The sequence below is a fragment of the Triturus cristatus genome, chromosome 5_1 (genome assembly GCF_964204655.1).
Source record: "Triturus cristatus chromosome 5_1, aTriCri1.1, whole genome shotgun sequence".
NCBI classification, from domain to species: domain Eukaryota; kingdom Metazoa; phylum Chordata; class Amphibia; order Caudata; family Salamandridae; genus Triturus; species Triturus cristatus.
The window spans coordinates 9,566,851-9,581,764 of record NC_140587.1 but is presented as its reverse complement, the minus strand read 5'-3'; the positions used below and the strand labels follow the sequence as shown (position 1 = coordinate 9,581,764).

Below are 14,914 nucleotides of genomic sequence, written 5' to 3'. Positions count from 1 at the left end.
CACCCCGACACCTTGAAGCCAATGATCGACAGCTGGACAGCCCTCCCCACCAAAGACCCACTGAAGACGATGAAGTCAATCCACTCCAGGGCACCCATTGACCCTTGCCCCCACCATATCTTCAACAGAGCCGCTGGCACTATCGCCCCCATGCTTTACCACACCATCAACCGCTCCCTCGCAAACTCCTCCTTCACCTACGACTTGAAGCAAGCTGACATCAACCCCCTCCTGCAGAAACCCTCAGCAGACCCCACCAACCTAAAAAATTACAGACCCATCTCCCTGCTCTAGTTCCCAGTGAAAGTCTTTGAGAAAGCCATCAAAAGCCAACTCGCCACCTTCATCGAAGAGCACAACATCCTTGACCCCTCCCAATCCGTCTTCAGAAAGAACCACAGCACGGAAACCACCCTCCTCCCCGCAACAGATGACATCCGCTCCCTCCTGTACAGATGTGAGACAGTAGCCCTCATCCTTCTTGACCTTCCAGCGGCCTTCGACACAGTCTCTCACCACACCCTATCACACAATCTTCGCGGCGCAGGGATCTGCGACAAGGCCCTTGACTGGATCCGCTCATTCCTCTCTGGGAAAATGCAGCGGGTCAGACTCCCTCCCTTCATCTCACACCCCATAACGACCATCTGCGGAGTCCTCGAAGGATTCTCCCTCAGCCCCACCTTGTTGAACATCTACATGGCTCCGCTCGCCCCCATCGTCAGAACCCACGGACTCAACATTGTTTCATACCCAGACGACACCCAACTCATCCTCTCTCTATCATACGTACCCAACCAGCCAAGTACAACTTTCATGTAGGCATGGAGGCAGTCACCAAATGGATGAAGAGCAGCTGTCTCCAACTCAACATGGACAAAATAGAAGTACTCATCATGGGCTCACATCCCAATGCATGGAACGACACCTGGTGGCCCCCTGCCCTCGGAAACCCATCCACCCCCACGGACCACGCACGCAACCTCGGAATCATCCTGGACTCCAAACTCAAAATGGACCGCCAGATCAACACAGTCACATCATCCTGCTTCCACACCCTCCGCCTCCTACGCAAGACCTTCAAATGGATCCCCCTCGAACACAGAAAGGCCATCACACAAGCCCTCATCACCAGCAGACTTGACTATGGCAACACACTCTACCTCACCTGCAAACTTTAAAACATCCAGAATGCTGGCGCCAGACTAATCCTCAACCTGCCACGACACTGCCACATCACCCAGCACCAGCGCATAATCCACTGGCTCCCCATCAAGGTAAGAATCACCTTCAAGATTCTCACCCACGAACACAAAGCCCTCTACAACACCGGACCAGCATACCTGAATAGCAGACTCACATTCGACACACCCCAAAGGACCCTATGATCAGCCCAGCTCTCCTACGCCGTGGTCCCTCACACCAGGAAGTCTAGATCAGGAGGCTGCTCCTTCTCCTTTCTTGCGGCCAGAGCCTGGAACTCCCTCCCACTCCACCTCAGACAGACGACATCAGTCTCCAACTTAAGGAGGAACCTCAAAATATGGCTCTTCGATAGACCTCCACCCCCCCAGCGCCTTGAGACCCTTACGGGTGAGTAGTCGTGCTTAACAAACCCATGATTGATTGATTGAATCAATCATGGGTTTGTTAAACACGACTTCTCACCCATAAGGGTCTCAAGGCGCTGGGGGGGTGGGGAGGGAGGCGCAAGATCCTGTCCATCAAGGAGGAGGTCTATCGAAGAGTCATATGGTATTTCCTGAGTACTTTCCAGTTCCACCAGGGGGCGAGCTTCTCTGTTTCCTGGTTATTCCTTAAGGTATTTCTTGAGCCCCTTTCACTGGCCCAAGGCTACTCTATATGGTGTTTCCTGAGTTCCTTCCACTGCCAACGGGGCGAGCTTCACTGCCTCCTGAGTTACTCCAATTGGTGTTTCCTGAGTAATAATAATAACTTTATTCAATCTAAATAAATTAGACCATAAAAGCATATACAAAATACATAAAAAGAATACAATACAAGTCTGACATCATTTACAACAATGCATATGTAAAAACCAGTTAATTTCATTTCAATTAAATAGTCGTCTATTGCCTCATTTAGCTCTTCCCACTACACCTTCATACAAACAGTCAAAAGTAAATGGATAGAAAAGATGTGGGAGTGAAAAAACCTCAAATCTGGGTCCGCCATATATTCCTAATCTAATCATTTATATTAATTAATTGTCAAAAAGTTATTATTAAATTCTAAACTTTTGATATTTGTCGTATAAAAAGTAGGTTAATTAAAAAACATTTATCATTTGTCGTATAAAAAGTAGGTTAATTAAAAAACATTTATCATTTGATCACAAATCCATTCTCATGTGGGGTTATTCATGTCGTAGTCCTCAAATGCTTCCCGACATAAAAAGGACTTATAAAAAAACGTGATATTCTTACACAAATATCGATAGTGGGCAAAGTCTGTGTTTTAGGGTTTACTGAAGTGGGGGGCACAATAAGTGCTCTAGACCAACTAGTAGCATTTAATTTACAGACCCAGGTTGTGTGTAGGACCATATAGTAGGGACTTGCAAGTAAATAAATGTGCAAATTTCACCATTTTGAAGGGCAGAGTGCAAGCACTTTAGCCCAGGCTATTAGTGGTACAGTTCACAGAGTGCTTAGCCCAACACAAACGAATACAGCAAAACAAAAGGGGTGAAGGCAAAAGGTTTGGGGAAAACCATGTCAAGTATATCAGGTCTGTTAGAAATGCTGGTTTTTGACTCTGACAGTGCACTGGGACCTGCTATCCAGGTCCCAGTGTTTGTGCTCTTCCCCTAAAAGTGATGTGAATCGGTACTTACAATTGGCAATGTACATAGCTCGCTCATAAGTCCCTTGTAAATGGTACCTGGAGTACGCAGAGCAAGGGTGGTAAAGGGGTCACCAGGGCTGTAGCACTGTATTGTGCCACCCTGTGTGACCCAAGTAAAAGTATATTTGCAGATCTGCCATTACAGCCCTGTCTGAGCAGCCTGCCTGCTCAAGAGTGACTCTGCGCACACCATCTGTAGCAGAGCCGCTTCACTGCCTTAATGTAAGTAAGTCACTCTTAGAGGCAGAGTGCATTATATTAAGGGGCAGGCTACCGATGAAACTCGAGATAGCCAGCTTGCTTATGGAACAACTGAATTGTGTTGTGTTTGGTGTCAAACACCGTGCTTTTTCACCCCTGACATGAGTCTCGTGCCGAGGGTGAAATGGCTTGTACATAGGTGCCACCCTGTGTGGGTGCCCACTTAAGGTTTAGTGCTCCAGTGCCTTGGTGGGCTTATCAGAGCCATATGTTGGTAAGACAAGTGTTTGCCCTCCTGGTGGGATATTCTAGCACTTCTTCAGGGTGGAGGCTAAAGCCTGGGCAGGGGACAGGTCACACCCCTCCCTCCCGGGATGCCTAATGTTTACAGCAATCAAGGTGGTGAGCCTCAAAGGCTTCATCACCCTTGATATGTGGGAGCACTTGTCCCCCACTGAAGGACACAGCCCTTTCCAACCTGTCAAGCCTGACAGGTGAGAAAATTATCCATTCAGGAGACGTACACCTCCAAAAGGCTAGCTTCACCTTTATGGTGGACCAGGAGGTCTCTTCAGTCAAGGAAGAAATCTGCCATGTTAGTAGACCCTTGATTGGTGGACTCTGGATAGAAAGGTGTTGTACAAACACAGGATGTTGTCACCCCAGGGCCGGGTTCACAGCAGGGGCCAGAGGCCAAATAGTTACTGACCCTCCTGTCCTTAACGCCCCTTAAAGTAAGATTTAAGGGGATCCCCTGACACCAGAACCTCAGTTTTTACTTTGAATCTGAGAAGACGTACAAAGAAGATGCCATCACTGAAAACAGGACTTTGGACTCTGCCGTAGTGCAAAGATAAGACACTTAAGTACCCTGAAGAGACCATATACTGGAACTGTGTGTTTGACACATGTCTGTGGCAAAACCTCATTGCTCCCAGCAAGAGAGACTCCAGTGGCCACCAGAAATCGAAGCAGACTCACAAGTAGTGGTCCATCCCACTGCAAGCTACAGGAAAATCTACTTGTTGTGTGACAAGAATTGCAACCCTCTGCACCTGTCAAGAGTGATCCCAAAGAGAAGTGGTGTCCTGCAAGTCCAATGTGCTAGCCAAGCTTTTCCCAAGTTTCAAGCTGCTACTCCACTCTCGTCGCCATCCAGCCTATGAAGTAACCATGGATTAAATTTGCTGCAACCAAGGCTTGGTGATCTCAAGTCGAGTCATCAAACTCATCATCGACATATCTGCCCGAGAGCACCTCACATAGACCAACGTCATCAGTGACTCCACTGCTGTGTTCCTGCTTCCTGAAGTTGGAGTCGTCGAGTGTGCAGCAAAGCATGTTTGGCTCGACCTGCCCCCAGAGATTGACAGCTGCCAGCTACCTCTGCACCCGGAGCCGCCAAGCAAGGTAGAATAAGTCCAGCTGTTGAACCCAGATCCTAGGACCCCAAAGGACCCTACTCTGTGTGTCCAAAGGGCCCTACTCTGTGTGGTAAGAATGGAACTCCACCTCCAAGTGTGGATTTGTCAAGTGCTGCAAGTTTGACACTTCCCGCAGATCCTGTTCAGTACCAAGGACATCCAAGTCACCGCTGCACCCAGACTCCCCGGGCACGGTAAGAAAGCATCGGCTGCCAAGTCTTGGTCTAGTGGTCCTTAGAACCTTAACCACAAGAGGGATCATTTGAACTCACTCTGCAAGTGACTGTCACCAGTGTTTTTCCCCTTCGACTTTAACGAGACTAGTTTGACAGATAAAGTGCATCTATTTTTAACTCTTTAAAATCTGGTTGTATGTATGATACAAGTTTCAATTTGGTGTCTATCTTTATAAATTGGTGTTGGATTTCTTTTGACTTGTCTCAATTACTCATGAACCATAATGGTACTTTAAAATGCTTTACACATGTTCCATAAGTAATGCCTGACTGCTCTTTGCCACACTGACAAGATTAAGCTAAGGATTATTGTGTTTAACAAAAAATCATCCACTGTGTATTGTGAGAATATTATTTGGTAACATCCCAGCCGTACCACAATAATTCCACCTTGCAACAAGGTCTAGCAACTACACAAGCATTTTCAGGAGATAGAACTCACTTAATCCTTCACAAACTGATCTACTTTCATTAGAGACTGCTCGATCAATCAACCAGCATTTGTATAGCGCAACACTGTCACCTCAGTGGGGTATCTGGGCGCTGTGGGTGCGAGATCTCCATCAAAGAGCCAGGTCTTAAGTTTATTTCCGAAGTTCGCAAGGGAGGGTGCAGTTTGGAAGTGAAGAGGCAGGTTATTCTAGGTGCAGTGTAGGAGAAGGAGCGGCTGCCACTGGATGTGGGGTGTGTGTGCAAGGGCTTGTGAGGAGGAGCGCAGATGTCTGGTGGGCTGGTGGAAGTTCAGTCGGTGGTTGGTGTAGGCTGGTCCTTGGTTGTGTAAGGCCTTGTAGGCGTGCATGAGGATCTTAAACTGAGGTGTGGTTGACATGGACCCCTTTGGGGAGGTCCAGGATGAATCTGGCTGCCGTGATCGATATGATTTGGAGTTTTTGAGGAGCTGGGTGGAGATGCCAGTGCAGAGTGCATTGCCATAATCGAGATTGTTGGTGGTGAGGGTCTGGGTGGCAGTTCTCCTGGTATTGACTGGGATCCGTCTGAAGTTTCTACAGAGCATGCGAAGGAGGCAGAAGCAGGAGGAGGGGACTCATTTGATCTATCACTTTATTGTCAGTGCGCTGTTGAGGAGTGTCCGAGTTTGGCTGGCCATCAGCTGTGGTCCCTTATGGATGTGTTTCTCCTACAAATCATTACTTTTGTTTTGTCGATTTTGAGTTTGAGGCAGTTTTCTTTCATCCACTTTGCTACGTTGGACAGGGCATTGCAGATGCTAGTTCGGGTGCTGGAGGGGCCTTAGGTGAGTGAGAGGATAAACTGTGTATCTTCTGCAGAAAATATGATGTTGAGACCGTGGGATTTGATGATGTCGTCTAGGGGGGGGTCAAGTAGGGGTTAAACAATGTAGGGCTGCAGAAGAATCTGAACGTTCTCAGTACATCTTGTCAAGAAGGAGGTGATCCATCTGAGGGCGATCTCTTGTATGGCAGTTTTGTGGAGCCTGTTGATGAGGGTGTGGTCAGAAACAGTGGCGAAAGTTGCTGAGAGGTTGAGGAGGATAAGGGCAGCGGTCTCCTCGCAACTGAAAAGTGTTCTAGTGTCATCAATGGCTGCGATGAGTGCGGTCCCAGTGCTGTGGTTGATGCAGAGTCCTGATAGGGAGATTTCAAACAGGTTGTTTCATTCTAAGTATTCGGTGAGTTGGTGATTGATGGCCTTCTCAAGTACTTTGGAGGGCTAGGGGAGAAGAGAAATTGGTCAATGACTTTGGAGTTTGCTGGGGTTGGCAGATAGTTTCTTTAGGAGGGATTTGATAGGATCCAAGGTTGAAGATGTGGTGAGGGCATGGGTCAGGGGGTGCTCCGGAGTGGATGGTTGACATGATGGTCAAGAAGGATTGTGCAGTGAGCACTGTCCACGTGGTGATCATCCTGCTGGTGCATCAGGATACAAGGACAAGGTGTTTTCTCAGAAAGAGACAGCTTGCATTTGGACACGAAGCCATAGCACCTTTATCAATGACTTATCCAAGGGGGAAGAGTGATAGAGAAAGAGCTGATGAAATGGTAAACATAATAAAAAGACAACTGTTTGAAAAGGGGGAGGAACTGTAATCAGCAAGGAGGGGAGTGCAAAATAGAAACCAAGTGGGAAGGGGAATCAGAGTTGTGTTGTGTGTAGGTCAGGAGCCATGAGATTCCACATGAATAGGTTTTCAGTCTCCTTGTCTATAACTTATCCTACTGCTCTCCTGTGAAGGTGTAATATGCCCCGTTCTGGGGGAGACTGGGCAGCTACAACATATGACGTGTAAATGTTAACGATAAGAGCGCTGTAAATGCATGAAGATTCCAGTTTGATGATTTTGAAGACATTTGGCTCATATTGTGTATTGAAATTCACTATTATGGACTATTTCTCTAAACAGGTGCTGTAAAGGGAGGCACTTTCCTTGAAATGTCCTTCGCCCCGTTCGTTCATTGCACTCTGCCTGCCAGTCGTTATTTCACTGATGCCTACTTCGTCTGCCCCAATGATAAGGCTATCGAGGAGGTGCAGAAGTGGAGAAAGAACGAACCTGGTAGTTTCGACATTACTGACTTTGTAAAGAGTGTTCTTGACGTTCTCGGCAACAGGTAAGGATCCAACGCTGTATTACCTTACAGAAATGTGCTTTACTATAGAGATTCACTGAGCCCTTTATTTATTGGATGCAATATGTGATAAATAACACCCATCACAAGTTCTTAGGGAATAGCATGCAGATGTCGGTGCTTTATTATCCATACCGTTCCTCCGTTGAATTTGAGCAGCTGAAGCCCACTGGAATTTAACAAAGGGTGAAATATTCAACAAATCCAGGCGTATATTCACAAGAACGTGTGATAACTACTGCAAGAGTAGCCTAACGCAACTTTCAATATCGCAGCCTATCGCGGGAAAATAACCCTGTGTAAACGTAAAATTCACAACCTGGCAGTAGCATGCGAAAGTCACCAGATAACGTGTCAAATGTCAGTGTGGAAATCAACGCCACGCCGCAAAAATGCGAAACGCGAACGAAAAAAAACATGCGGTGAGGCCAATCGTGGTACAAAAAGAAGCAATAACCAGCCACAGTCCTGCAACTCCCACGCGTCTGGCAGGAAAATGCACTTCAAAAACCATAGAAAGAACACACCAGAAAATAGCCAAAGCACGTAGCAACATGGATGCACCCTGACCCAGCGCAGAGGCCAACGCCAACCCCACAACCCCGACAGACCACCAGCGAGAGACAACGGGGTCGGGGAAGGCCAAGGAGAAAAGGAAGAGGAAGACGGGGTTCTGGAAAACAAGGCAAGCGTCACGGAGGTGACAAAACACTTCCAGCAACTGACCCACAAACAGACCACCTGGAATGCAGTCGGAGTGCCAAGGAGGCCAATCGAAGAGGCCAAGAGGCTCCAACAGGACGTGACAACCTAAACCAGGCACAAACCCGCTGCCAACAGGAAGGCAGCAACGGCGACAGGAGGTGGCAGTCCTGCACCACAGGAGGAGCTGAAGGAAACCCAGGCCCCCGTCATCAGTGTGGAGACGGAGTAGGAAGTACAGACACAGCTCGAGAGGACCTAACACAACATCAACAAGGAGTGTAACGAACAGGGACGGGGGGGAAAGGGGGAGATGGCCACAACGGCACACATGCATCTCCCCTTCACATTGCAGAGGGAAACACAACACCTCCAGCAGAGCACAGAAGACAACACATCTGTGATGCCAGAGAGGTCCACCACACCTTCGACACCGACGTCCTACAACAGCCCATGGATATCCCATGCAACCCACCACCAGGACCCGGGCAGCCAAGATACTCAGAGGATAACACAGAGCCTGCAACTGACCACACAGCAGGAAGCACCTGCAAGCACAGCTGGCTCACGACACTTCACCCACCCACACATGGCACCCCAGTGCCATGTCTCAGTAAGCCAAAAGGAGGTGGCCCAACAGTTGTGGGTGGGGGCCGAACACATGGAATGCGAACTAGAACACATATCTAGGAGTCTATCACCCATCAGGGACCACCCACACCCCACAAAGGAGACCCACACTGCCATTGAGACACATGCAGATGCACATTCACAGTACAGAACCACGCCCATGGGCGCGCAAATAGCAGTCACACACCCATGTTGGCTCAGCGTACGACGGCCCTGCCCACTCCCCTTATGAATTGAGTGGGTTATGACAAAGCTACATGTCCAAGCTCCAACCCGCTGCCTGCGGTGACATATCTGCATCCGATGTACACAGCACAATGTAATGTCCTAGGGCCCAGGGCCCTCATGCATACAACAAGACCACAGGGACACACACATATATTATGTTGTACTGGTTACGGGCACCTGCGCCCGGCCCCTTTATTGGCAGGGACACATGTACAGTGACGCCTGTGCTGGATTTGTGTGGGGTGAGTGTAAGCCAGTTCGCATGGATTGCTTGGTGCCGGCAACCACTTGAACATTGGACACCAGTGCAACGGAAACAAAATACACATGCATAACAGAGTCAACTGCTGAGCAACATGGAGGGAGCCGGAGAAAGTGCAGAGGACAGCCAACATGTCCGTGAGTTGCAGTGCGCTGCGGTTGGGGCACTAGAGAAGAGAGCGCTCATGTGAAGAAAAAGTCTTGGATTGTGTCCCTTCGATATATACTCCTGATGCAGACACAGTGGGGTGTGTTAGACCTGCATCATCTTCCCCATCAGCGTCCCAGGGCTCCCACAATGTTTGAGGTGACATTGCTGCACAACCTCTCCAGAGCACAAAACTCAACCCGTAATGAACAATGGCTTGAGGTGCACTGAGTCACTGGCACCTGGAGTGCTGAGCAGGGTATCTGACTGATGATGGCATCCACGACAGGTCTGAGCAACTCCGTAAGTCTGTCAGGACCAAAGGCTCAACTCTGGCAGATGACGGTTGGAGGTGGTCCTTGCGGTGGTGGTGTGTGCCTCCTGCGGTGATGCGACGTCCAGGAGGGTCAGGACTAGATTTGATGTGTGAGCCCTGGTGGGCCGCAGTTGAGTCTGGAGACAGCGGATAGCACGGGGCCACAGACACATGGCGTTGATGACCCCAAGGCCATCGCCTCAGAGGCCATCCAATATCCCAGAAGAAGGGGTCACAGACCAGCCTAGCACAGAGTTAGTGGCCCCGGATGCACTGCGGTCAGCACAGGCATCCAGCCACGGGAGGGTGACTTGTGGTGCAGTCAGATGGGCCATGCGACCTGAGCGGGTCCTCATCAATGTCCGAGGTGAATGTGGCGGAGGCTTGCGGGGGACAGAGGAAGGTGTCCTCCAGGGCATAATGCGGAAGGTCTGATCGAGGAGTGGAAAGCGCAAGCCTCGTTTTCATCAGCAGTGAAGGCCGGAGACAGCAGTCAGCAGTGGCCCACAGCCACGTGTCATTGGCTCGCAAGGCACAGGGTTAGTGACACAAGGGCAGTTGTCGGTAGCGTTCGATCACCTCTGTAACAATGATCCTGTCCCCTATGGACTGCAACGCGTCATCCTCTTACGCCTCTCGGTGCATGCGATGAAATGTATTCTGCCTTTGAATAAGCAAAGTTCAGTTCCAAATGTGTGACCTACTTAACCGTGGTGTAGGCCTGAGGCAGCGGTCAGCATGGGCCATTCACTGAGTGTTGCCGGCATAGGTTGGATGGCCCCACCCGCCTGCGTAGTTAGGGTTCAGTGGCACCACGTGTAAGGTCACCTCAGTGACTGTGACCCGGCTTTCGGCCAGACTGAGCCGCATCTTCCTCTTACTCCTCTCCGTACGACCACTGGTGTGGATTCTGCCATTCGTGATTAGCGACTAGGTGCTGGATGTGGGACCTACTGGTCTGCAGGGTAGTCCTGGTCCCTCATCTACGTGTCGCTTGCAGGCGTTGAACAGGGTTAGTGGCACCATGTGTAGCCGGCTGGCATTGCACAGGGTTAGTGACACCACGTGTAGCTGGCTGGCGTTGAACAGGGTTAGTGGCACCACGTGTAGCCGGCTGTCATTGAACAGGGTTAGTGGCACCACATGTAGCCGGCTGGCGTTAAACAGGGTTAGTGGCACCACGTGTAGCTGGCTGGCATTGAACAGGGTTAGTGGCACCATGTGTAGCCAGCTGGCGTTGAACAGGGTTAGTGGCACCACATGTAGCCGGCTGGCGTTAAACAGGGTTAGTGGCACCACGTGTCACCGGCTGGCATTGAACAGGGTTAGTGACACCACATGTCGCAAGAAGCCCATATAGAACTATGCCTCACTGATCGGGGGAGGTCTTGTGCTGTGGCCGGTGGCCCCGATTTGGGGTCACTGCTATTCAGGATTTGGGAAGAACATGATTTGGGTATCCAACCCAGGCTCCATTACAGGCGACCTGAGAAACCGCCAAGGTCAGGTCTACTGCTTCTACAAACTGTTGTTAGCGCTTAGGGTCAGATGTCCAAAATTCTAATTTTGCATTTCCTAACTAGCCATTCCTACTGAATCGCTATTTGGGAAATGCAAAATGGAATGTACAAAATTAGTGATTTCTACAGAGTAGGAATCGCTATTAGGAAATCGTGAATAGGAAATGCTGTTGCATTTCCACCTATGGGCCAAATAGGAAATGGTTTGAATTTCCTAAAATGCGATGTCCTAATAGAAAGTCTCAATTTAGGAAATCTAAACCCAAGAGTGCCTCTAGGCTTAAGACCTCCCTGGAGGTACCCTAAAATGCGTACTGCACATGTAAGTGCACATATGCCAAAATTTAAAAAGCATTTTTATATGCATTTTTTAATTTTGCACATTGTAACAAATTCTGATACCTGAAAAGTATTCTACCACAAATGAAAATTCTTGCAATCAAACTATCCATTTTCTAACCCTCTCTGAAATAGAGACCATCCCTGTCTTCATTAACATTCCCTTAAAAGGTTGTATTCAGTGAGAGCTCTAAATTTAGGCCCCAACATGAGATTTCTTTCAGGCGTGAAATGCATGGCTTGTGGCTTCTTCTCAATCACTGACTCATGTCATTTGGTACCTCTGAGTGCACGTGGGATTCAAGTAATGAGCTGTTTATTTCCACATTCCACCTGAATCAGAACTTAATCTAAACACTTCGAACTGGCCTATGTGACTATTAAGATTATATTCCCAGTACAACTTCCTGTAAATAGGTACCTTTTTCCCAATCTTCTTTCAACATGATGAGCTCTCTCTGACACTCCCCATTCCAGTGGAATAACACACATCCCCTCAAATTAGTTGTTATTTTGACATAGCCTCCGAAAAACACACTATAATATTTCACGATCCCCAGGGAAGACGCCAGCTCATCCTTAGTTTTGAGTGAAGGCTGTTTTTAGGTCTTTCCTACACAGCACATGCACCGCATTCGTTTACAATTCAGTGGACTTACAACCAGCCCACAGTACATCATTAATTGTTTTAGTTGTCTCGCTCATTTGCAATCTTTTGATTGCTTAGCTCCCATAGGCTTGCCTTCCTTTCTTGCTTGAGCTCTTCCCTGGATCCTGGACCAAGTACATGTGTTCTTCCTGGTCTTTGTTCTTCCCCATCCTTTTGCAATGCTCTATTTGATCAGATGTTTCACAATTATTCCAGGATGTGCAAAGCACTTTGCTAGTTTTAACACAGGCATATGGTTTCCTATTAATGTGGCTTTCACCTTATCTGTTGTCTCTATTGATAATTTATTTACTTACAATCACAACACGCCGCTCTATCCTAAACTACTCCACTCTATACCACTACACTCCATTCTATGCCACTCTATACAACTTCACTCTATGCCACACTGCACCATCAACTCTACACCACTCTACACCACTCCAATCTACTCTTCGCCACTCTAAGCCACTCAACTCTACACCACTCTACACCACTCCAATCTACTCTTCGCCACTCAACTCTACACCACTCTACACCACTCCAATCTACTCTTAGCCACTCTAAGCCATTCCACTCTACCCCACTCGACACCACTCTACGCAATTCAACGCCACTCCACTGTATGCCACTCAATTTCATTCTAAGCCATGCTACTCTAGACCACTCTATGCCACTCTACTCTACTCTGTACCACTCTGCTCTCTGCCACTAGATAGCATTCCAGTCTGCTCCACTCAAAATAATGCCACTTTATTCTATGCCACTGTAGGAGAGTAGGATCTGCTTCACATGGGTACCCCCACTTTTTGCTGGTGTTTCACTGTTTTTCAACTTTAGTCTGGCTGTGGCCCTGCTAATCAGGACCCCAGCCTAGCTGCTTCCTCCCTAAAATGGTTTCCATGTACATTAGGTACATTTCTAATTGGATTCCGGAGTGCCTTATAAGCCCGTAGTATATGGTATACTATGTACCTAGGGCATAGGTACCTCAGAGGCCTACCAGGGGCTGCAGCATGTATTATGCCACCCCTGGGAAGCACTCCAAAATGACACCACAGGTCTGCTACTGCAGCCTGGGTAAGGTGGTGCCTGCACCCCTTACAGTGTTATAGGCTACCTATATCACTACCATTGCACACATGTATAAAACCTATAACTCACTCCTATGGTAGGCCTTAACAATCCTGAAGGCAGAGTGCTTAGTTTTTATGTGAGAGGGTGCCCCTGCATGAGCAGAGCCCCTCTGCAGCATTCGGAGACCCTCCTGTGAGGCTGTTTGTGGTGCAGCCTGACCATATACTCTTAAGTGCATTATAACCTCGCGGTAAATGCTAACTTTGGAATGGCTGCACAGACACATGTTGTGTTTGGTGTCCACCCTTCTAGAGGGAGAGACATGTTCACACTGGTCTAACCCGGTAGGACTTTCTAAATCCCTGGCATCACAAAATGGACGCCTCTGCCACAGACACGGGTCTGGCCTCCTGCTGCTGACCGAAACTCCAGAATGTGTATTGAGGCTTTCTGCCTTTCTCGTTCTAGGAAATTGGAGTATTAGTGAAGGGGGTGAGACTCTCCAATGACCCAGTTCAAATAATGCCCCCAGACCTTGTTAGGATGAACCTCAAAAGTCACTAAATTAACCTGTGCTTAATTTGTGCTTGCGTTTATATTTATTATAAAAGAAGTAATAACAGTGAAATGCACACAATAAAAATCCCAAAATGAATTAGAAGAATAGAGTTCAACTTAATAAACAAACTGATACTAAAATGACAAAACTTCATTAGGAGGAACCAGACTTTTTCATTTTTTAAGGTTTTAATAAAAATAGCACCAAGAAACAGTAGCGGCTGACACAAACAAAGGGTTGTGAGGTGGGTGGAGTGAATGCAGGAGGGGGAGAGCACGGGGTGTTAGTAATAAAATGTATAAAAAAAGATCTTACCTGAAGCCGCCGGCCCCCTCCAGTGTTGCATCACGCCTTCTGTCCTCTTCCTGGTCCCAGCAGCCCCTGGGACAGACTCCCATCCAGTACCTGTGCTGCTCTCAGGCTTGAGCGGGCTGAAAAGATGCTCCGTTTAGGCCAGGGAGTCTGCTGAATGCAGCGGGCTGGACAACCTAAGTGCACAAAAACATACGGGCATTTAGGGAGTGCCCATAGCACTCCTCCTCCCATGCTCCACCCCTCCCTTCCCAAGCTGGCTCGGAGCCGGCAAATGAAAAATAAAATGATGCTAGAAAATCATGTGCTGGCTCTGAGACAGGCAGTAGGGCGACGCTCCTCCGCCATTGTGGAGGAACCGCCGCTGCCAAGTAGATACAAGTGCCAATACAAATCAATGGGCATGGTAGAACAGAACTGAAATGCAATTGACGCTGACTGCGAGAGATCACAGGTCAGATATGCCAACTAGGTTTGGGCTGGTTAAGGGTTTTATATTTCCACTTTAGCCCATCATAGTAGTGCACTTTTGACAGTAGCAGTTCTTCTCCGTGTAGCACTGCCTGTGAGGGATGCCTGCCCCCCCTGCTTTAATTCATTTTTGATTTCCTTTTCTCACTGTTGAGTTGTCTTTGTTATTTGATCTTACCTTTCCTTTACCAGTATCGCCGTGCAGGAGAGGCAGCTCTCCTGATGAGCAAGGGGGGTTGTAGTTCCCCGAATTGTGTTCATTTGCCCGCCCCCATTACTGATTGGTCGGGGAATAGACACGCCCCTCTTGAGGACCTTTTCACCATGGCAGATGCATGGACGTGCTCTGGCGAACCCATCTGTG

The 14,914-nt window shown here is 48.4% G+C and overlaps 1 protein-coding gene across 1 annotated transcript in view; it reads left to right on the top strand.

Annotated features, from left to right (window-relative positions):
- Positions 1-14,914, top strand: part of LOC146829945 (nicotinamide N-methyltransferase-like) — an 81,790-nt gene that overhangs the window by 15,334 nt on the left and 51,542 nt on the right. The window contains exon 2 of the mRNA XM_085604209.1: positions 7,113-7,320. Within this exon, the coding sequence (XP_085460335.1) occupies positions 7,113-7,320 (208 nt within the window). The remainder of the gene's footprint in view (positions 1-7,112; positions 7,321-14,914) is intronic.